Source organism: Cupressus sempervirens, chromosome 10 (genome assembly GCF_028749045.1).
Source record: "Cupressus sempervirens isolate cs-2001-9-10 chromosome 10, ASM2874904v1, whole genome shotgun sequence".
Lineage (NCBI taxonomy): Eukaryota > Viridiplantae > Streptophyta > Pinopsida > Cupressales > Cupressaceae > Cupressus > Cupressus sempervirens.
In genome coordinates this window covers 118402197-118427863 of record NC_143127.1, presented here as the reverse complement: position 1 = coordinate 118427863, position 25667 = coordinate 118402197, and the positions used below count along the sequence as shown (strand labels likewise).

At 35.0% G+C, this 25667-nt stretch overlaps 1 protein-coding gene across 1 annotated transcript; it reads left to right on the top strand.

Moving 5' to 3' along the window:
* The first annotated feature begins 5275 nt into the window (after positions 1 to 5275).
* On the top strand, positions 5276 to 25200 carry LOC149532877 (DHHC-type zinc finger family protein). Its single transcript, XM_089803366.1, has 9 exons — positions 5276 to 6209; positions 6301 to 6414; positions 10441 to 10845; positions 21688 to 21756; positions 21855 to 21926; positions 22426 to 22554; positions 22679 to 22759; positions 22846 to 23028; positions 23144 to 25200. Exons 1-9 carry the CDS (start codon positions 6168 to 6170, stop codon positions 24134 to 24136), a joined length of 2088 nt encoding a protein of 695 aa, XP_089659492.1. The 5' UTR covers positions 5276 to 6167; the 3' UTR covers positions 24137 to 25200.
* The last annotated feature ends 467 nt before the right edge of the window (positions 25201 to 25667 follow it).

Genomic DNA, 25667 nt, shown 5'->3' with positions numbered 1-25667 from the left:
TCTAACCTAACTTAGGGTTTTAGGTTTACTATCAAGCAAAAGCCTCTCACTTTAATAATCTTTTATTATTTTAATTTAATTAATTCTTTTATGCACACTTAGTGTCTCTTAATTAGAATAATACTTTATTTTATTATTTCCGTTGGTTTACTTTAGCTAGATGTCTTTAGAAAACATAATTTCATTATTTTAACTAATACTAATATTTAAAGCTCATTATATATTACAGCTCTAAATTTATAATTATTAAATTAAATAATTATAGTTACTCCAAATTCAACCTTAGCTATTTTAATTACTTTTAATTTTCAAGATTAGACTTTTAATTAAGTCTTCTAAATTTAACTCTTTTATTTAATTGATTTCCAATTACTTAAATACAATACAATAATATTTTTTCCCTAATATTCTCATTTAATTAATTTCCCTGGCTGAATAATTACACTTAAAACTACAAACTACATCACCTACTTCAATAAGAAATTTGATTAAGAACAAAGTATGAAAATCAAACTCAAGGGTAAAGTTCTTAAACTCATGTCACCATGACAAATTCTGAAGGGTAGAGAAATCAGATACTTGTCCTTTATCTTAGGATAAAAAATAGGCTTGGGTTTAGGATTTGGACTTGAAAACTATCTCCCCTCTTTACCATTGAGATATTACGATATGACACACTCATCTTGGCAATTTAGGGATATCGATGCTTGGTACCTACAATCTGCATAAAACATGACATGTACATAGGCATATATATCTAAACTAAACAGGTAATGATTGTGAGTGACACATCATGTAGATCTTGACTCATAGGTGACTACAACTCCCTCTCCTCAACCATATTAGATATGTCAATCATAAAGTAAAACATACACGTACACCATATACATGTAAGTACAAGGTAAGTAACTAGAATCTATATAAATCATCATCATGAACCTATTTGTCATCATTATATAAAACCTATTAAAATATCATCAATGGAATAATCATGAACCACAATAACACACCAAATATCTCAAGTATGAAATAACTCATCCAATATATGAATTGAACATGAAAATAGTATGAACCAACTAGGTAACCAAGTACCATTAAATAAAATCATATAAACATGAAAATTGACCTAAAAGAGTCTAACAATACAATTGAGTCTGACAGTACAATTGAAAGCAAACTTGTAGATTCTTATTTGTTTGGGATTTGAGATTATCTCCCTAGCATAGTGGGAGTGGACCATTTAGGTTCCATGAGGTCAGGTAGTGATTCTTTTTCTATTTAGATATGATAGTTGGACTCCAATGCTGAATGCACCTTGTTGCAAGTGTTTTATCCTTCTTATCTTATGGAGACTTGTGATTATGTTATATGGTCATATTCTAGTGTTTTGTGCTTTAGTTCTTTAACATCCCACGAGATGTTGTAACTTATCCAATGCATATTCTTTTAGTGTTTCATACCCTATGACATGTGTAGTGGATGATTATGCAATCTAGTTATGCCTTGTGGCATCTTATGTACCTTGCATATTCTTTCATTTGATTTGGTACATGTAGTTATTCTATGTCATGGACTTTGCTTCTTATCAAACTTAACTTAATAAAATCTATATGTGTGATTCAACGATATGGAACCCTTGAGAGATTTAACTATTATTGTATTGCTTGTGTATGTATGTGATGTGTATTTGAGTTATTACTTCCGCTTTGTTATCTCCATGCTGTTTTAATCTTTAAAAAAAATGTTTAGCAAACTTAGTAACATTATAGGTTAATTTCTCTTGGGTTCCCTAGTGAGGTGTTACCGGTTTCTCATATCACTAGTGGATTTACTTCTTCACAAGGTTATAAATATTATTTGGTAGTGGATCATATTCTATCTCTAGAAGTTCATTTTTGGCATACAAACCATTTTTTTATTTGGGGATTCTCATCCCCATTTTCTCTCTTTCATGGGGAGAATGCATTCATTTACTTGCATTACAAAATTAGTCCTTGGAGGGTCACATCGGGTCCTCATTATTTCCCTCCTTGACTAGTGCAAATCATTTAATATCTTTTGGAGAGGCATTTAACTAGGCAGTTTTCTTCTTTTCACTCATTATGAGATATTGTATTAGTTTGTACATGGGTAGCTCACCATGCCTTGTAGCTAGAACCCATCCATGCATTATACATCAATCTTTGCATTCATTTATAGGTTTTTAGCCTCTTTCCAACTCCATGTTAAGATGGGTTGTTCGAGTAATTATATTAATCACCTAATTGCTTATCTACTTAGGTTTTTTTTACTTTATTAAATTGAGCTATATTGTCTCATTCATTATGACATGACCACTAATCATATTATCTTTTAATCCTTTCATCTAGGGTTTAATCTTTATGCTCTTAAAAACATTCATTATATTCATTTTGATTTATCTAATTCATTATAGCCTAATCTCAATTTGTAAATTCCTTTCTAGATCAACCCCTCTTAAGATTGCATAGACTAAAACATGAATTCTTCTTTTCAAATGTGATGTGTTTTGCTTGTCAGATTTTTGGGACCTATAAAAATAGTTATCAAATTCAACATTCTTTTAACTCCTAATTTGACAATTAGATTATGCATTCCAATATTACATACTTTCTCCATATAGTAAAATTAGTTCTTTTCTCAATACTACTCATTTCTCCTATTATTATTTTATCTCCTACTCTGATAGAGGGCCACACCACCCTTACCCACTCACAATCAAGAAAGCAACAATATGGAGACCAATAAAAAAAATGCTTCACAAGAAATTTTATTATACTTGAAGATCCTTACAACACCCACAAGATGATATCAAGCTTCTCCTTGAGCTTCCACTCCTCGAGCTTCTCCTTGAGCTTCTACTCCTCAAGCTTCCCCCTTGAGCTTCTACTCCTCAAGCTTCCCCCTTGAGCTTGATTACAAATGATAATAAGCCTTGCTTAAATAGGCACTTCTAACCCAAGACATTACAAACACAACCAATGTGGGATAAAAGGTAAATACAACCATCTTTAAATAAATATTAAATTCTCACCCAAATACAACTAAACACCCAACAAATATTAAATACATGATTTATCCAAAACCTTCTAGAATTTCCACCTCCATACCTCGATTAATGGAATGACAACTATTTTCTTATTTTTCTATTTACGCCACCTACGCACCTTGAAAATAGAAATTCCTCTTTTCTTTTTCTTTTTTTCTCATTTTTTTCCTTTTTTTTAAATTTTTTATTATTTCTCCTCTAATTTTCGTCACTTTTCTCTCTCCTCCAGTTTTTTTTTTTTTTTTTTTTTTTTCAAAATTTTTTTTTTTGCCAATAATTTTTCCATGCAAGATGCTCCTGCATCATACTCCTTTCCAAAACATCATTAATTCCTTGCCTTAGCATTAAATGAAAGTAAACATGTCCTTAGAAAATTTGTTAACAATAGACTAAAACATCTGCTTATCTAGTTAATTAAATGCCCATTTTGTCATTTGTATTAGACTATGAAACTATTATCCTAGAATTGTATTTATGTAATGAACAATGATGTAGTTTTATAGATATTTGCTTAATCTGAGCATTGCTAAAGTCAAAATGAAGATTCATCTAAAATGAGCTTAAAATACAATGCAAATTGTTGATCAATTAATTATTCTCTTGAACTTGTAGAAAATCAACTTTTGAGTTGCATTTATAATTCTTATATTCATATGGAAACTATAACTATACGATTTATTTACCAATATATTCTAATTGTCGCTTTGGTTTCAAACAATGCTAAAGACAAACAAAGAGACAACTCACCAATACAAACAAGTTAAATTGTACATTAACTAACTTTTAAAATTAATAAATACATTGTAAATAAAAGAATCATTATACAATATGATGATAAACCAACAAATTAAAAATCAATTTATAATCATAATGTAATATCATAATTAAGATTTCAATTATTTACAATTTATATAGTTGATCATTTTTTAAAGGAATTTACCATGTTCAAAATATGTTCTTGATCACTTAATAAAGATGATGAATTAAATCTTGTTGAGTGCACAATCCCAAGACATGAACTTTATATTATACCCTTGATCTTTGATTCTAGTGGAAGAGATTTCAACATAAAGACTCATGCTTCCATATCTATAACTAAATATTATTTATAAATAATAAAAAATCTACAAATTTTTCAAAGAATATCTCATGATTGTTAAAAAAACCCATCCACATCATAAGAATTTAGGTAAGAGATTAGAGACAATAATCAAGTTTGAGTGCTAAGTTCTAACATGAAGAAGGTTGGGATGCTATCCCACCCTAGCAATTCACAACTTGTAGCTCAGCTTAAAGACAGATGCTTTTATATTATATTAGATAACTAAAATAATTTAATAGATTAAAAAATAATGATTGTTCTCCCAGTAATCCATATCCTGCCTTCCTACCAACGCATCCTTGGACATAAGGAAAGGACATTTCACACGAAAACCGAGCTCCAAACAAGACTGACGAGCGGAGGACAAATGAATCTAATCATTATGTTTTTCTAAATGCTCGCAAAATCTCAGCCCGTTAGTGTTAGGCCGTCCAAATCTATTCAAGTTTGACGGTCAAAAGAGACAGGAAAAGTTCTTTGGGTTCCTAATTACTTTGGGAAATGCAGTAATCTCATAGATTACATTAATTAAGATGTTCAGTCAAGCAGGCCCAAAAAAATTCCAAAGTATTCCGACGTTTTTAAGCTTTTACAAAAAAGATCAGATCTAAAACTTATGAGATGTAATCCGCATTGGATTAAAAAAACTCGGATGTTTTTCTCTTTCTAGAAAAGTTGTTTTCGCTTGTGAGCTCCTTTATAAAAAGTATTGTGATACTTGGCAAGGATGGTGGGGAATCCTCCTTTAAGGAAAAATAAAGAGGGGAGGTAATTAGGATGGGAAGATACTCATCCAGGTAAGCCGCAGAAAGATAAAAAGGTAAAGGCAAAGTAAGCGCTAAGACCTAGAGTAGCTACTAGTAGGATTTAGTGAAGCAAATTCTATACGTTTAGAAAGGCTCCAAAGTTGGCTGGACAATGGACAAATAGGCTGCAGCAGGGCATATGGGTTGGTGTGCCTTGAAGACATCCGACAAAAATACGGCCATAAAAGTTTTGAAAGCAACCAATTACGAGAAATAGGGCATTGTTCTGAAGTGAAAGGTAGGTTAACTTAAGGCAGAGAAAGGTAATCATGGTTTTTGATTTGAGTTTGATGGGAGTTTTATATTAATGTAGACTGTAGGTATAGGATATCTGGTAGAGAGTTAAAGTATGATAACAGACCAACAGCCCCACATGTTGATGTGGGCATTTAATGCAATGAGGTGGCAGAGTAAGGACATGCCAGAGCTCTTAAGAAGCCGCAGAAGAGTTGGTGATATTCAAAGATGAGGAGGGAAAGAAGCGGAAGAGTCTGTGTCATACTCGGATGCTTATCGATGGGGAAGGGATTGGGTTTTTGTATGCAAGTGTTCGGTTAGTATTTTATTGCCCTGCATTGGTAGATTGTGTGGGGCAGATGCGATTGATACTTGGTTTATGTGAAAAAGATGAAGGTCAATGGCGGAGAGGAAGGTGATGATGTAGGCATGTGGGTTTACAGTGTGGATTTAACTCTCATGTCTTGACATTTTATTCCTTTAGGTGGGCCTCCAGATGGGTGACCTCTGGTGTTTTCTTTGATGAGTGGGGGACAAAAAAGTGAAAGGGAGAATGAAAAGCTAGGCAGTAAACTTGTGTTGTAGGAAGGGGCCATTGGCTAGAGAGGCGAGAGGGTCCAAGGGATTGTTGGGTTTTCAAGCTAAAGTTTTAGGTAAGCCCATGAACAGTGCGGGATTATTGATTATTTCAGACAGATCATGGTGGACCTGGTGGGGGTCTGTTTGTAATGATTGGTAAACGTGTTCAAGAATGTATGAGGTGGATGCAAATATTCAATTCTTGCGATGAATAGTAAAACGAGACCACCTTGCCCTGCTGTTCTTTTTCAGCGAGGCCTTGCATGAAGGTGTATTTTACTTTAGGCAAAGTTGTTATCTGGTTGTGTTTGTAGACTTACGTTTAAAAGTGAGGAATTAAGCATTTGGGGCTGCTGAGTAATAATAATTCTTCAGAATGAGGAGGCATGGTTGGGAGCTACCTTACCACCCCCTTCAGGTATGTTTCGCTCAACTCTTTTGTTTGGGTTATGCGTGGCTGTTAATGCTCTGGCTAATCAATAATGCCCATTTTTGTGTTGCTGTTGTAGGTGGTTGCTGTGGCAGTGGTCCTTGCTCTAGCATTTGCGTTTTATGTTTTCTTTGTTCCATTTGTTGGCAATAAGCTGTTTGAGTACATTGGCATCGGCCTCTACTCACCCTTGGTACGGAATTCGTGATCTTAAATTTGTTTCTGGTCTGTACATGCTTATCAGATCATTGTTTTTCATCTTCCTCTTGTAGATGTAGAATACATGAGACCATTTTTCTGTGGTTACCAAGATCTGAGAAAGGGTGAACAATATGAAACCTTTTTCCTTCGTTGGGTTCAATTCAGTTTACATGACTCGTTGCGCATATCCACTTCGTACATTGGCTAGTAGATGTATGGGTTTTGAAGATTCACTATCTTTAGATTCAAGTTCATCTACTCGACTTACTTGACTCTTGATATTACCACTTGAAAAATTGGATTTGAGGATTCACTATATATTGGATAAGACCACATAAGATACAGGATTATAGGAGTTCGGTTACATTTTTTTGAATTTTTTGGTCCTCTCTCGGATAGATTTAAGTATTGATAGAAGATTTAAATTGCACAGAATCAGCTGATTTCAAACATTGGGTTGGCGAAATGTTGAAAAAGGATTTGAAAGCATCGCATCTCATTTGAAAATTTATAGGATAAAACCCAACAAGGAAAGGCACATTCCTGTGAAATGTGATCCTTAAGTTCTAATTGTAGATTTCACTCACCGAGCAATAGATTCCGGACCCTTTAAACTGTATCCCTCTGTTTAGGATTTTATTAGCTTGCCCCAGCTATCTAATTTTTAAAATCACGGGCTATCTCATGCGTAGGAAATTTAATTTACAATGCAGAGATAGGAAATAGTCCATGATGCAGAGGGATGCAATTTCTCATGTTTCCCACGCAGGAAGGCTGTTAAAATCGAGCTGTCATTTCAAATTTTAACTTAATTTAGGTGTTTTTCAACTTTGGCGGTGTATTACTTGCAATATCGTGAAGCCTCGATCATAATTATTTTAGTTTGATTAGAATTGCTGTTTGATTTACTTGTGACAAAATCCATATTGAATAATAGAAATTCAAACTTTTTCTGTGTTCTGGGCATTAGGCAAATTGCATGAGGTGTGATGTATTAGTTGTAATGGTTGGACTGGGTAACATTTGTTCTGATGGTGGCTTTTGTAATATAGGAAATTTTCTGTAGATGTTAATTGGATATTACATTTAATCATGATTAGCCAAGCCTTCTATATAGTTGGGGTGCTGTTTAGGTTGATCTCATCATGATTGTTTGGCATATATACCACCTCGAGTTGTTTGCTGACGTGGTCAAATATATTTCTCTGCAAGTTAGCAATTCAATATTGATCAGAAATCAGCTGCAACAGAACTGAAAGATAATTACTAGAAACGATATACAGCCACAATATCATTAATGGGAAACACCATAAAATTTATTTATTTCAGAAATTACCAATTTACATACCGTTTTAACAATGCATTTCCTATTTCTAGCTGAATCATTTGTATGAACAGCCAAAAGGCATTGGAAAAGAAGTCTTCGATTCAAATTCTTCATATGTGCAATACAGCTTGTTCATCCTACAGCAGACTATCATTTGTCTCCCCCCAAAAACAAGGTAGTTCCAATAACTGCTATTATTAGAAAGAGTTCTATTATTAGAAACAGAATTCACCTCAATCTATACGCTATGCTAACAGTATACAGCAGGTTCGGTGGGTGCATTATTTATGGACCCTTTATAGTAAAATTTTTAGCCTTGAGAGTGAGTAATCTAGAATATGTTATCTTTTATTTCCTTTTGCTATTTTAGATATCTTTCTTGTAACAATATATGATCAGATCAGTCCTCTACTTAAAATTTGTACCAGAAGCATAATATTAACCCTTAAAGGGGGTGTAATGACTAAATCACAATGTCAACTTGTTAGGAGAGAATAACACGTCTTGTCAACTTTCTATTCTTGAATTGATCAAGTCAAATGTAACATACTTTTGTGAATTGTACGTGTCAATTATAAACTGGATATTTACCAGTTACTGACACAAAAACATTGCCAGTGAGGAGGACATTTCGATCTAGATACTGTACATGAAATTCAATGCATGGTTTAAGTTTTTTTTTTCTCTTGCAAGCTATTCTGAACATAATTGTTTACAGAAGATCAAAAAACTGTCAAATATGACCTTGACTATTACAATAACCTGAGGAGTGAGAAATATAAATAAGCTCTTTGTATCACACAAATTGCACTTTTTATGCCATATGTTTACATATTTTAGGACAGCTTAAATTATCAGCCTCTAGTCCTTCAGTTTTGAGTTTGCAGGATTTCAATATTTGCATTTGTATGTTATATTTAAACTAATACTTGACTTTAGTATGCCTGGTGGAATGGTACACACAAAGAATTGTGCAAGTCTATTATTGGAGAGCAGCATGACAAATTCTTTTAGGACAATGTCCTTTATAATGGTTTTGAATTTTTGACTTTGCTTTTTTGCAAGGGTTTATAACTACTTTTTAGGGCCTTTGGTGGAAAGAGGAAAGTTTGAACATTGTACAGTTATAAAGACGGTTCTATGTTGAGTGACTCCTGTAAGATTTTTGAGCATATTGTAATGATCCAAATTATGATGAACTTGGCTGCCAATACTGACAGCTCAAAGCTAATCATCACCTCGTGTTAATTTATGAATGCAGTAATTGTATACTATCTAAGCTTGCAAGCTTGTTTTAGTTTTCAGTTTTTTAACAAAACTATATTCTTTTATTTCTATAAGAAAATTGCCCCATTTAGTGCTTATAGCTTGTTTCAGTTTCTAGAATTTCTTGAAGAATGGTATTCTTTTGTTTCTATTAGGAACCTGACACTTTTTGGCGCTTAACTAATCTGGACCTCTTGAACAATGCAATTTGAAGGCATATATGGCTAGGTTGTAAAATAATAATCTACACCAAAATTGGATACTTTCGTTACAGTTAGGGCCCTGAAGAATGTGGAAGCATCCACAAATTATGCATCCTGTGAGCAGCTTTCCTTTCTTATAGGTATGGACAGCTGTGTAAAATTTGTTAATTGTTTGTTAGTGACTGTTTGAGTCAGCTTTGTGATTCAAACTGAAGTGCCGAGAATGTATTTTTAGTGTTAATTGTAAAGATGAATCTTATTTGAATCTTTTGAATATGATTAGATATTTTTTGAAGTAATTCTGAAATCAATTGCATTAGTAGAAACACCTCTAGCTGTTTCTAAGAGATTTACAGGACATTTATAGCAAAAACATCAATGAGAATCACGCTAGTTGACCTCCCATATGTTGTTTCAAAAAGTTAATATGAGTGAAATAAGATGATTAAAAGAGTTGCAAATAAGTAGCGTTGGATTGCATATCACTTGGTGAAGCAATATTAGTTGGGATCAGAGAAGTTTCAGGATCTCAATTTCCTGTGTCTTGCTTGGAAGGAAAGTCTCCATTTGAGAGAAGGATAGATTGGGATGTGGATCTGAAAATTTCCAACTTGGACATTCTGTGGCTTGGCTTAATATTGTGGATCATGAACATTCTTTATCTGCAAATTCTGCTATGTACTGGTGTCTTCTTCTCTTTTTTTAAGGATATTTTTGAATGGAGAGGGATAAGGTTATGAGGTGTCCCCTGTTTGATCATGACATTTATAGGATCATCTGTGGAGGTTTATTTAGGACTTTAATGATTGTGGTTTTATGTGAAATTTAACGTGGCATGTTTCTTATGCATAAGTCATCTGCCTTTACCTGTTCAGTGTTTATCTATAGTTCTTAAATTGATTGTTTTTAAGCTAGTCATGTGAAGTTAACTGTACCATTTTCCTTATTTTGGTTGGTTCTTCATATTGAAGTCCAGACTTGTTTGTCCTGTTTATACAGCTTGGGTCTATCCTATTGTATATAAACATTCTGTGTAGGCACAAGTCTAAGTTAATTGATTTTCTGTGTACAATATATTAGCATCTTTAAATCAGCTATTTGAAAGCTTAAATTGTTTTCAGAGACTCTGTTGTAGTTGATGCCGTTGAAAATTCAATTTTTTTGATCAATATTATTGTTCTGACAACTACTTTTATACTGATTTGCTTTATAATATTTGCAGGTGACATCTGTGTTCTGCCTTTATATATGGTGTGCAGCAACTGATCCAGGAGATCCTGGTGTATTCAGATCTAAAAAGTATGGAAGTGTTTCTGTTTCCAGGAAGGCATCATCTACCAAAAACCCATTAACTGGGTCCGCTCCTTCAATTGATGGCACAAATACTGATTCTATTGGAGAAAAGGTTCAGTCAGAGGGGCCTTTGGTGACTGTGCTGCCAGTAAACAAATCACGGAATTTAACTGGAAAAAAGAGTGTTTGCAATGACCTTATGGCTTTGTGCATGGTTCTATGTTCCTGGTTCTCTTTGGTTTCTGCATGCAAGAATTCCTGTTCAAGAAAGCAGTCTGTGGAAGAGCAAATTTGTGATGATGACATGCTTTATTGCAGCCTGTGTGAAGTGGAGGTATGTTTTAGATATAATAAAAAATTAAAAGCAATCTAATTTAGGGAGTTGGTGTCTGGTTGATGCTTGGTTTTATGAAAGTACAAAAAAAAAAAAAAGGAAGCCCAGAAAACGGGTGGAAGAAATTTCATTATGCACGCCAAAAGAATCTCTTCTCAGATATGGACAGTTTGCACCTGGGCCAGAGCCCCAACAGGTAAAATGTTCACATATAGCTTAGCCTGCCCAATAAAAACCAACTCTTGTACAATCACTCACAACTAACTGGTACGAAGAAGGGAGTTGTATTCACTTCTGTAACTTCAGTTTGTATCTTGCACACTAGATGGAATTAATTGTGTCAGTCAAAGCCTTTCCATGGACTTATGTTTCTGGTCTTATTGTGCAAGGATCCTCGTAAATTATCCTGGTCAGGAAAGTGGGAGAGTAAAAAGAAAGTTGAATTCAACTTGACACCAACCACAAAACCCTCTTGTAATTGCATGTTCTTCAAGTATTTGGTCAGATATCACCACTTTCTCACAGAATGTAAAAATCATCTGTGATATCCACCTTTCCTAAACTTGTTTGCAGATAAATTTTTATGCATTATTAGCCATCTGGACTTCCATTTATTGGGATGAGGTTCTTGCTTCCCAATTTACTTATACTTTTGTTGTCATTTATCTTGAGGGTCTTTGGGCTGCAGGCTAGTTTTGATGTGATAAAATAGCACTAGAATTCCTATTTGATTGCAGCCAGTCCTTTGTCCTTACAGCTACATAAATTATTGTTGTTGCAGAATTCATTCATGGGAGTAAATCAGCGAACCAAAATATAAAGATCTTTTAAAAGAACTGGGCTTTAGTTTGGTTAGGGTTAGGGATTTAAAAAATGGTAAATTAGGGTTACGTCTTAATAAATGATATTGCCATAGTGACATAAGGGCATCAAGTCTGAAACTGTGATTTTTGCTGAACTGCTGTATAAAATTGCTAAAAATTTGGAGCAGATTGCATCTTCAAAAAACTTTCGATTTTTCAGTTAAAAATTTGGTTCCATCCAATTTTCAATTGTGTGTGATGTTTTACCAATATATACTACAATGAAATTATTACTGAAGTAAGTGGAAAATATTTGCTTGTTATTAACAATGACCAAGATATCAATTTATACAAGAGACTGAATGATGTTTCTCTAAGAAACAATCGTAAAGAATAGAAATATTCTATTTTAGAAACAGAAAACTAAGTATTAGAAACATTCTATTCTAGAAACAGAAAACTAAATATTAGAAACATTCTAATATTTACTAGAAGATTACAATTGATAACTATTAGATACTATACAAAGATAATATAAACTATCTATTATTGTAATACCCTCCCTTAATGGTTGATCTATCCAGAGCACGAAATTGTCAAAAAGCATAAAAGGTAGATTTCGTGTACTCAAGGTGCTTTGCATTGTTTGTTGTGGGCTGTGAACTAGATCGCTTAGATAGGGCAGCTAAGGGCTTTTGACATTCAACCTTCATGCGACCAAACTTGTTGCAATGGTTGCATTGAATGTTCTTCTTCCGAGAGCCTTCTGAATCAGGAGCAGAGGATTTCTGTTGAGAAGATTGCCGAGATTGGCCTTTCTCCTTTTGAAAGGATTTAGCAGCAAAGGCTTGCTCTGTGAAGGTGGAGCTAGAAGTGCTACCACTGTTGTTTCCACCAATCTTGCTGAAGTAGAAGTGTGCAAAGATTAGTGAACTTCAGATCAACACTAGAAGATGTGATGTTGAGAGTTTTGATAAAATGCTTGTAGGACTTTGGTAGACTCCTGAGAGTGATAACCATGATGCCCTCTTCCTCCATCTTGCGATTGATGGCAAGCAATTGATCATGGATTTTTTGAATCATATTCAAGTGAGAGCCTGAAGCGATGTTTGCTCATCCATGATAATAGAGAATAGAGTGTTCTTCAAGAAGAAAGCTTTGCTTTTGTCAAAAGTCTCATAAAGACCTTTGAGATGTGCTCATATCTCGATAGTTGTCTTGCCTGATGGAATTTGAGAGAGCTGATCATCAATCACAGATAATTTGAGAAGCATCATTTCCTCTCGATTATTCAGAGCCCATGTATACTTGATCAGTACCAGGGGTAGTTAGATGCTTTGTAACACCCAGAATAATCTAATTAGTATTTTGATATTCAAAAATTGCTATGATCCATTGCTTCCAAGTGCCATAATTTCAACCATTAAACTTTGAATTGTTCTCGAGTAGAATATTGGTTAATGATGCCATTGCACGTTTTTCAATAAAAAAGAGAATTTTTGTAAAGGCATGTTTTCGAAGCAAAAAAATAGTAGACCTCAAGAATTTGAAGGATGATGCTGAAGAGATCTCAAAAACCCAAAAAGAATATGTTGTCAATTTTTAGGTTTTTGACTAACCCCATACCTAGGATCAATGAGTTGACAATATGCTTCATGGTGTGTACTCCAAGATTGAGTTTGGGTAGGGCATCATCATGACGTGTACTTCTCCAAGATTGACTTAGGGTGGGGTATCATCAGATAAATTTTAAAGGTGGAGAATGTTTACTGCATAGATTTATCAATTAACGCACACAGACAATGAACAATAACAACAACAGTAGAACTCTTTTATTCACATATCCAAGAGATTACATATAGAGCATAAGATGATTTATAGTGATCCCAGACGGGGTATAAATACTTTCCGTCAAACCTTCTTGAAGGGGTCTGTCGGCTACATAACAATACTAATCTACTTGTTAGTTACAAAATCTTTACTGATGACATGAACCCATTGGCCCGTCGACTACAAAATCTTTACCGATGACAACACCCTGTCGGTTACAGTTTCTATTGACGACATCATCCCCCCCAAAAGAAAAAGTCCTCTCTGGATGACAATTACAAAATACAATAACAACATATCCAGGACAAATTAACAAAATGTAATACACTAACTGGTCTCCAAAATATGTTGCATCTATAGCCTCTGTGAACACAATATTGTCTCCTTTAATCAAGTTGACCTTGATAGCCACCTGTGTTGCCAACTCTGGGTTCACTGAGCCAAGTGTCGCCATATTGCCTTCAACTGGATGATCAACTCCTCTCGAACTCTCTATACATCCACCAAGACAGTTTCACGTCCAACACCTACTCCAAGTGCCTTTGGTACACAAACACTCCATGCTTGCAGTAGCTCCAGGTCTCATCAATTGGTCACACTTCCCATGACTGATAACCTACGAGGTCTTGGGGTGCACTCCTTGTTGCAATATAGGGTAGGGTCGAGGGGTAGCGCCCCTCGTCGCCAAGACCAAATTAGCACTTTCGAAGCCATACGAAACACCATCTTTTGTGATTTTCTTTCAATCCCACACATCTTTCTGGCAACTGCTCGCATTTTCCACTTGATGTCGTTGGTAAATATTTTGTAGCCGACAGGTTGATGTCGTCGTAAACATTGTGTAGTTGATGGATTGATGTCGTTGGTAGATTTTATATTTTGTAGTCGACGTTGTCGGTAAGTAGTTTGTAATTGACATGTTGTATGTAGCTGATGGACTCCTTTGGGAAGGTTCCTCAGGAAGTATATATACACCTTTTGAGTAATCATTGTAATCATTTGATCAAGCATAATGTAATGTTTTGGCATATACAAATAATATAAGGAGTTTTGCTATTCTTTTCTATTGTTTGTATGCATTGATTTCTTTACCCAATATGGTTAACAGAGAATGTACACAAAACAACTTTTAGATGTCACTGTGGGAACTATGAATTGTTCATCATGCCATTTGGGCTAACTAGTGCACTAAACACCTTTTAATCATGCATGTATTAAGTATTTATTTTGCAATTGAGAAAATTTGTACAAGCTTTCTTTCATGACACAGTCAGACATTATAGGATTGCTTGAAGCACATAGATGAGGCACTCAACATACTTGAATAACGTTCATTTTATTCCAATGTATCAAAATTTGAGTTTGTCTTGATTGAAAATTTATATTTGGAATTTAGGATTGGTGCCCAAAGGGTAAGTAAAAATATCAAGACAATACATGATTTATAAAAACTAAGGAATTTGTCAAATTTGAGGAAATTTGACTTAGTACGTAGCACTAGAGGCTTGTGAAGAGACTCTCACAACTTGTAGCCCCATTGATGGATTTGACAAAGAGAAGTGCCTCTTGGAGCACCCACTCACAAAGAACATTTGATAAGCATAAGGAGGTAATAAGTTCATGTTCTTTTAAGTCCATCCAAGGAAAGGAGGTCCTATCGTGTTGATATTTAGTCCATTGTGGATAAACAGAGTAAAAGTACCAAATTCCTTTTGCTTTATCGTTGGATAAGGGCTTGTGAAATGTGATTGAGCTTTGAGGATTGAGCAATACCTGACATCGGTGCTTTGGCTATTCTAGATTTCTCAGTTCCACATTGTTTTAGAATGTGATGCTTCAAGAGAGGGGATTGGAGTAGTTTTGATGTAGAATAGATACCACCTAGCATTTTGATTAACAAGCACAAAATTGACTACAAGCATCTAGCGCTATCATTTTTAGAGCAAAGGACCTATAAAAATTGTGAACAAATGGATTCAAGGTTACTTAAGGATTTGCGTTGTATGATCACCTGAACACATTACAAGATTTAGAGTGGGGTGAAGGGGGTTTGAATATTTCTTGAACATATACTTCAACTTTTGTAATCACAACCTCACAATAATTAACTTTAACCAACTTAACCTCAAAGAAAGATAGGGCAATGAATAATATACACATAAACACTAGATACTTATGTGAAAATCGAAGTGAGAAAACCATGGCGAGATCCAACCCCTCATATTAATAATTAATTACAATATTATTTTTGTCATGAGCCCTACTAATGTACAATATGAATATATTCTAAATACATATATTCTATTACCCTAAAAATAAATACATAAACTCCTTATTTTGATTATATCATACTAACAAATCAATTTGGTCAATCAATCATTATAATATTAATCTATAATATTAACAAACTAATAATATTAATCTCTTAAAAAGACTTAACTTCAAAATATAAAGACCTTTTTGAAAAAAAAACATTTTCTACAGTTAAATAATTTAATTAAAATAATAAATCACTTGAAGCCCTATTTAAATTCCCAAAAGCCCATTAGTTAAATTAAATCAATTCCACTAATCAAACTATGCCAAAGGTACATTGCTGACGATTTAAATAATCAAAGTTTAATTATATCAATTAACATATAATATGAATTATATAATTGAAATCATTGTGTATCACCTAGAATGCGCACAAAGAGATATTGGTCATTTGTAATATACAATGAGATCAACGACCAAAAGGTATATAATGCAAAACAACCACATCATTCTAACATAGAATGATATTGACTAGGTAGGTTGGTAGCCAAAGTGACTATATCTTGTAACTCTAAAGACATGCTCAGACCTATGAAGCTAGGTGGACTCAATGTTTGGTACCCGTTCACCAAAACACAAACACGAAGTGTAGTTGCTCACAATATAAATTGTTGAAGCACATATATGAAATAATCCAAAATGCAACTAATGAAAAGATGTTTTAGCAACATAATCATTCTTATTCATTTGAATGTTATGAAACCGTTCCTTTCATAATTATCCTCATTTAAACATCATAATAGCATTTTCTTCAACTCAAAGCACTTAATAGCATTAAATGGCCATAAAAAACATATATTTATTTTTATGTTCTCTATGTAATCCGCCCATTAAAATAATAGGGCAATACCCAAAAGGAGAGTAATATGATGGTTGTGGGTCGTGATTGATCACAGCTTATCATCCAGACGACCTATTCTATTAGTAGACTTTAAATGGGGAATGTAGATTGTTAGATGCTTTGTATTCGACCAAACCTACAATTCTATGGGAACCCAAGCTTCGGTTCGGAAGCAATGCTCTTGGTACCCCAATAGTGATCCTCAATCCAAATAACATCTAAGCATGATAGACAACCATAATAGAGTTACCATTGGTACATACATCAGTGAGATCATCAGAAAATCACAGCATAAGCCATGCAATAAAAATTTAACTCATATGCTATATAAGCCAAATATTGTCATAGAACATCGTGTCGCAACATCACAGTCATCATGCGTGTATGATTATCACTTAATCACAAGTAGAAACTATGCCTAACATAGCAGTGATATCAAAATGAACAAAAGGAATCATAATCGTATTGTGTGCATCTCACAATCCCAAGGCCAGAATAATAGAGTATGGAGATCAGTTCAAGATTCTAGCTTGGATGAAAATTACCAAAACAAAATGCAACCATTGGGAGGCAACATCATCAAATTGATCTTTGCACTTCTTTGCAACTTGATTTACATTCAATCCACACATCAACTTGCTGAATTGATCTTCTATATGTGGCAACTTCATCAATAAAAGCTCTCAATTAGGTTGGTCGCAAATTGAACAAACCTAATTCCAATAAGTCGACCACCATACTCAACTGTAGTGATTGTGGTTCACTTAAGGAGATTAAGGGGACCTAAATATATCATATCTTTTTGAGTAGCACCAAATGGGTTAAGGGCAACAACGCATCCTCCAAAATCAATGTCAAATGTAACATGTAGATAAACAATGTAGTGCATGTAGATAAACAATGTAGTGCATGATTAGTTGGCCCAAAAACTTAATTTGATAGCAAATGATTCAATGCGGATCTTCACATGCCACATTAAGACCATTGCATCTCAATTCAACTCCCAGTGTAAGTCTAGACCAAAAGAATGCGATCCAAACAATAAAACTGAGTTGGGCAGAGACTAACATAAACCACACTACTGAGAAACAAAACTTCACAACAGATCTTGGAGAGCAAACCAACAACTGACAATTGAACTGAGACATTGCACAGATAATTTGAACATGTTCTTCAAACCACAAGACTGGAAATGACATTGCGGAGCAATGTGAAGCTTCTCTAGACTAGTCTTAAGGGAGCCTCATTATTAGTAAACTTTAACTACCAACCGCATCAACTGTAATGCCAAGTACCAGAAAACATAATAGTGCAACATCCGAGGAACATAAAAATTATATCCAGAACTGCAAGCTCCCATCAAGAAGTGTGGAGGAATGTCTAGTGTTCTCCTACATAGTCTTCAAAGACTTTTCTTGCATTTTTGATCTTCCAATATTATAACATTCCAGAAACAACACATATTGTTGGGCAAACACTAGAGAACAAACAGACACTTCAAAGATTCTTTTCTTGCATTTTTGATCTTTTGATATTATAACATTCTAGAAACAACACATGCTCGCTCTAGGGCAACACTAGAAAACATATGAACCCATATTTTTGGATCTCTCCTCTCGTCAGGTTGACATCAATGACAACACAGGCTTATATTGCTGACACAAACATCTTGGGTTAAATGGTGCTTTGGGGAGAGTGTTGCTACAATTCTACTGACCATGTCTATAGCTTGGACTTTGTTTAAGGCACTCTATGGCTATGATGCTATTTTATTCATAGATTTGGTTCTTTTGTATACTCAAAGTATTAGGAGCTAAAGATTTGACTTAGAAAAGTGGAAGACATTGTGAAAGCACTCAAAGAGAACTTACAACTGATTGCTATTGAACCAAGATGATTCATGAAAATGGAGATATGTTATTCTTGAGTTTACAACCCTATAGACAATCTGTCCTCAAGAAAGCGAGAAGTTGAAACCATGATGTTATGTCCCTTGCTGGGACTTGATTGACTGCACAATTCTCAACTAGGGTTTGGATTGTGCTTGGAATGGCAATTTACTTAGTCTCTATAATGTACTAGTAAGCTGCCCATTTCCAATTATTACGCATACATCACTATGCATTTAAATTGAATTGAATAAAGAAACAATGAATAATTCATAATACACTTGGCAGTTAACATACCTAAGCTCCAATTCCTTACCTCACTCCTAAACATCAACCCCAAGGAGGTTGGGGATTTACTTGTCATAGGGGGCTTGGATACCATTCTACAAGCTCGCTCCCTCAAGGTATTCGAGGTGCATGCTACATCTTGGGACTTTTCGCTCGTGGCATTGGAAATATGTTTACTTGTGCATTGCAGGACACACACCTACCTTGTGAGGATTTACTTCGCCTCTCCCTGCACAACATTAACTTATCCTCTTGAGGGGCTATAGCAAGTGATTAAGGAATGACTAAAAGTGTACTTCAAATGGATTAGGAATATATATATATATATATATATATATATATATATATATATATATATATATATATATATATATATATATATATATATATTACAACATAAATGATGTAAAATATAGCATACAGTATGCATATCTATCAGAGCTATATTGGCCTTTAAATCCTAACAGTATTCTGATATAATATTCTGTAAATCAGTATTAATGCATGTCTCAGTTGCAGCATGCAACTTGCTGTCACACTATCCTTGCAAGCAATTAAATATGATTTTAATTCCTTTTCTCAATACTGATGATACATATTACCTTTTCTGTGATCCTCTTTGATTATCCAAATCAATTAATGGATGGGATGATAAATTGCATCCCAAGGACACTTCGTAATTGCCTCTCTTTGTAAGCTAATTGCATAACATAATTGGTTAGTCATACACTGATTAGCTTTTTCTTCTCACTAATTGATGTTTTACTAAATCAGGATAATGGATCGCTTAATCTTTAAAATTGTGCTAGGATGATAGAATCATTGTTCCCACTTGATAACATATTATAACTTTATAATTGTCTGTCTGAAGGCCACAACCTTTCACCTTCACCTAGGATTTTACTTCGTTTTCAGTCCACAATCTACTTAGCAAATGATGCACACAACACTGTTGGTTTTAGCAATATATTCCCTTTCGATATTAATAATGAGAAGTGCCACCCAGAATAATAGCTCTGTGCCAAGGGAAATATGCTGCTAATGCCTCATGGGTGTCTCACACCAACTGGAGGAATTTGAGCTAAAGTGTAGCAATGGAGTCCCATGCAAATTATAGGTATTCTCAATACCAAAGACTGACTTGAACTCAAGAAAGAAGCTCACAGCAGTTGCTTTTTGATCTTCATCCTTGTGTATTACTCCAAGAAGACATTTGAGTGCTGGCTAGCTATGTGTATATTGCTGACATGTTACTATGACGCTGTCACTGTAGCATTGCTGGCATTACTTTGTCTTAGTTGCTGTAGATGAAGGTGATCGATAATTAATATTTAATGTTGGTAATGATACTTCCATGTCCAAATCATTGCTCTTTGGAACGGAACTCACAGTGATATACACAATTTTAATTGCTGCTAATATCTTTTAAAAGTTAATGGGAGACTTGTCATTATAATTGGATGGCTCTCATCTGTCAACAGACATCCTTGATATTGTGTTTATGAATAACTAGTCACTTTAATATCCTTATGAATTTGTCATTGACTATAATTATTAGTCTTGACTATCTTTTCATTTTGTAATCATCTCTTCAGAGACTTCACAAAATTGAGATGTCTTGTAATTATATTATACTATAATTTATTATTATTTATTTATTTTTATATTTTAATTTTAATTTTATTATTTATTATTAAATCCTATATCAAAAAGGGGATGTCACACATGATTTTATGGACCTTGTAAAGATTGTAAGGTGGGTTGGTGAGGTAGCAAATGAGGTGGACCTTTCAGAGAACAACAAATCCCATAATATATATCAGGTGTTTGGGCTCATTACGTACATAAAACTTACACCAAGTGAGCTAATTGCATTTAGTAATCACGATTTCTTGAATGTGCTTCTACCCAACAACTATGATTCCCTGACAAGATCTTATCCTTACTAATTGGAACTTGAAGATCTTGCACTCAGTATTTATGGTTTGTTCATATAAAACTTACTCTGAATTAATTTAATTCATTGGCATCATGATTGAATCCCTCTTTAGATTGACATTGGCTTAGACACCTTTATGGTGGCTCCCTTTCAATATCAGAGAAGTTCTAAAGAGTTATATACTTTTTATAGGCTCATGGTTAGAGTTTAAGTAGATATGAATATACGTTAACATTTTTAAATTTTTAGTGTCTCGTAGTTTATTTAAACTATTTTTTAATTAAACTATGTTAAAATTCAGTTATTAATTATATATTATGTTTAATTGCTGCCCCTCCCACTTTATATGTCTCTGCAACCCCAATATTTTGGACCCTTTTGGCCATCCTCAAAACAAATTGTGATCAGCTTTATATTTGACTTCAACACATATTAAGAATCATGCATGCAAGGCAAAAAATTTATGCATGTTTTTAAATTTTATGTCTAGGTCCATTTGAGCACAGCACGAGTCTTGCCTTGGGTGTTGCAAATATTTTTCGCAAGTAACAGGACAAGCCTTGCCAAAAACATGACAGGAAGACTCGGTAAATATTGAAAAAACATGGTGCCCAGAAAAAACTTGCGAGTACTTGGCAATTCCTGCTGAGTAGTCAAATTAGGATGATAGTATGCTACTGTAGATTGCGGTAAGCATGAAGAGAAGTTTAATAGGCAACACACTTATGGTACCCTGTGAGTAGTTGAACTCTGATGATAGCATACCGTCATAGGTTGCAAAAAGTATATGAAGAGGATATTAATAGACAACACTTTTTGCTTTTGGCGACAACTCTGTATCTTGAATTCCAATGTACAGAATATATTACTGTTGGTGATGCTAGGGTTGATCATCCAAGGACTCGGAAAATTCTAAATGTGTTATCGCTTTTGCAGGTCTTCAAGTTTAGTAAGCATTGTAGAGTCTGTGACAAATGTGTTGATGGTTTTGATCATCATTGTCGGGTATGCAATATAGATATATTTCTGCTTTCTTCAGTTCATTATAGTTTCCAATGTATTTTGTTTAATCTTGATGCTAATTTGTAAATGTTTCGGTGCAGTGGATCAACAACTGTATTGGTAGAAAGAACTACAAGGGTTTTTTTGTCCTAATGGTGTCAGCTCTTCTCCTGGTAAGTTTTGATTTCATTTCCCCCCTTGTCTATGATACAAAAATGAATTCATCTACATTGCAAGAGTGATGTTCTTTTAGTTGTGGGTCGAATACAATTTTCTCCTTTGATATGTTATTTTTCTTATTCGGATTTATTTCCCTTTTGTTGCATATTAGAGCACTTTTCAGATCACACGATCACAGTATAAGATTCTTGTTTGGAAGTTTCTTAGTTCCAACAAAATCATAGTTTCACTTAGCCTCTTTATGCTCATTCAATTTTCTTTTATACTTGGAGCAGTGCAATAGGCAATTGTAGGGTACTTGACTGGGGTTAGGGGTATTCATTTGGATTCCACTTGTAAAACTATGTTTGTTTTGCACGGCATTCTTAGGAATGGAACTTCTCTTTCTTCTAGATTGCATTGACTTGTAGGAAGCATTTATTTAGTTTTTCCCACTTTGCGTGATTATTGACAGGTGTTCATCATGTGTACATCTTGGACTTGGGGTTGCAGCTTATTCTGCAGTGGGTGATAGGAATCATTGTGCTTGTTTGCTGTTTTGTCAACCGGAGTCGCTTTGATGTGGAGATCAATACTAAGCTGGGCAGCAGCTTTTCTTTGGTGCCATTTGTCATTGTGGTTGTGAGTATTTCTCTATTTTTGGATCCCAATGCTTTGATACATATCAAATTCTGTTTAAACTTGAGCATTTAGTGTTGTGACTATCAAGGTACTAGTCTAATTAGTCAATAATTCTGTATGTCAGGCATCTTGCACTGTATTGGCTATGGTTGCTTCACTTCCTCTTGGGCAGCTCTTCTTCTTTCACGTTCTACTGATGAAAAAGGTATGCAGTTATTTCCTAATCTAAAAAATGGAGCCAATATTCACTTCACTAGGCTAAATCTATAGTGATTGTCTGGTCAATTCCAGGGCATCAGCACCTATGATTACATAATAGCAATGAGGGAACAAGAACAAGAAGCCATGGAAGGAGTGCAAAGCACTCAGATGTCACCTTTAAGCTCTGCCACAGCAATGAGCAGTGCAAGTTCAGTTAGTGCTCTACACAAGGGAGCATGGTGCACACCACCACGACTCTTTGTGGAGGATCAGGTACAGAAATTTCTTTAAGTTAGTTTTATCTGACTCCACTTTAGCAGTTTTATCTGACTCCACTTTAGCTGTTATTCATGCACGGTATTTGCTGAAACTTATGATGCTTTTTCAGTTCTCTGTATTGCGACCAGAAGGAGCTGCATCCTCCCTCGAGACAGGCAACATGCATGCCAATAGGAAGCAAGGTGGACGTGCGGGGCAGAGAAACAGTGGGACAGTGAAGATAAGTCCTTGGACTCTAGCTCGCTTGAATGCTGAAGAGGTGTCAAAGGCAGCTGCCCAAGCAAGGAAAAAATCGAAAGTTCTGCAGCCTATTTCTAGGCAAGATAAAGCAGCAGGAATAGACACTGCTAGCAGTTTGGGGAGTAGTAGTAGAGATATAAACACAGATAATATACCTCGATTTCAGTACAAGAAACGTAGTTACAAAAGAGGCCATCAACAATCTCCACCACAAAATTTTGCAATAACAAGAGCTTCCAGGTCAGGTAGGTTTCCTATGAAACCTCCGATGAAAGCAGGTCACTCTGTTGACCATGATAGCATGAATATTAATCATTCAGTTGCTGAAAGCTCTTCTAGATTGGCTCCTTTGCAGTTTGAGGCTCGGAATGCCTTCCGCACTAGCCTTGCAATGTCTAATGGTGGGCAGATTGCATCATCACCAGAGAGTAGCCTGACATCTCCTGATATTCAACCATTTAGAGAATCGACAGCAAGTAAAATTCCACCAAACCAGTTGGCTGCTCCTTTGTCCTTCACAAAAGGAGTTCGGCTTTGCAGATCTACAAGTGATGGATATGAAGCATCTGGAGGAGACAGTCCAGATGATAGTGATCAAGCTTCAGCAAGCACTAAACAAAATTGGAACAGCCTACTTTTCAATCGCACTGCTACAAAAGGTCCATTTGTTGAGTCACTGCCAAGTCAAATGAACTTAATGCCTTACAGAACAGACAAGTTAAAGTCAGTGTGTCAAATATCACAATTGAAGATGCAAGCAAATAGTGCTACGGATGTAATGACAATACTTGCAGGAGGATCTCATGTAGCTGATGAAATTGATTTCTGCCCTTCACAGGGTGAGTCTCCTGAAAGGGTCTAAATATTTTCGAGTGTGCAAACAAATCTGGAAGTGATGTATTGCTAAGAAAAGGGGACTCCTTAGGTGAATGTTGAGTCTTAGATATCAGTCCTCTTTTTGTCTCCGAGACGTACTGTAAACTAAAATTGTTCCTGGCCCTATCCAGTAATTGAGCTTCAGTGATCTCCTGTCTTGTTAAAACAGCACCAGAGTCTGGTTGGAGCACTTGGGATTGAAATATTGTTATTGCATGATGGTAGAAATGGTGGTTGAAATCTCCTTCCTAAGTAATTCTTCCTGGCTCTTGGTTGACCGAAGAATTTGTTTGAACTTAAAAGTAGCATTTGGATCATTTGGGCTACTGGGTCAGTGCTTCATCTGTTCCGAGCTACATCTTTTGGCATTGTCAGTCAGGGAAAAGCTATACCCAAATAACAAACCGAGCAACATTTTTTTGATTGACATGCAAGGGGCTGTTTCTGTCACAAGTTTTTTATTCTACTTGTCTCCATTCATAGTCTACGGATAGGCATCATTGATTTGGATGCCACATTGAAGCATACCAAAGTAGCAATACAACTTTAATTATTCTGGATCTTTGCACTTGTTTTCTGAGTACAGCAAAGTATTCTCAAGTAACCTGATGTACACAATTTGAGTGGTACCTCTTATCAAGCATATCCTGCCGTTTCCTATGATATAGTAAGAAGCTTGCTTTATATGTTATTTAATACTCTTTATTCTGTCGAAGATGGGAGTTTCATTACCAAAGGCGATACGTTTCTCACAGTAGCCAAAGTGTGCCTTCTCAACTGGTTTACAGTCAAGCTCAATCATAACTTCCTAAATTTAGTTCTCTTTTTCAAACTCAGATATTCCCTGTAGTTGGATTGAGAAACATGTTAGCTGAGCGAGTATTCCGGTTATAGCTTTTTGAGTCCACCTTGGCTTTGTTTCTAAATTTAGTGACATCTGAAGTTCATTCAGCTACATTGAATAATATTTTATCATTTGGGAATCTTTAGAGCTGTACTATGTAAATGTTTTTTCATAACAGAAGCAATGCTTTAGAGAGTTGTGCGTAACTGTGTAAATAATTTTGGTACCATAGATTTCTCTTTTGTTCTGCTTGAGAATTTAATTATTATATAGCTTGATATGTCAGGTAGGTGCTTGAATAGCCGGTTGATACTGTGACCAAAATGCATCAGCGAATGAGTTCTAAAAGTGAAATGTTGCAATGAGCTACGAATTTTAAAGCTTAGAGAAATCAACAAAGACAAATAAGATGCTGTTCCCATTGAGGTCAAGCAATCTTGCTCCAGCAAATAATAGCAGGTGCAATGTTTTAAAAAAAAGTAATGCAAACAATTAATTAATGCTTCCATAAGCGCCGTGTGGAAGGGGAAGTTAAAAAGCTGGAAGACTTAGGGAGAGCAGAAATTGCTTGGGCTGATAATCAACATACAATACAAATAAGTAAGTTATTAGCACCTAATGCTGTAACTTATAATATGGCACTCAAATAGTAGTGGGCTTTACTAATAACACT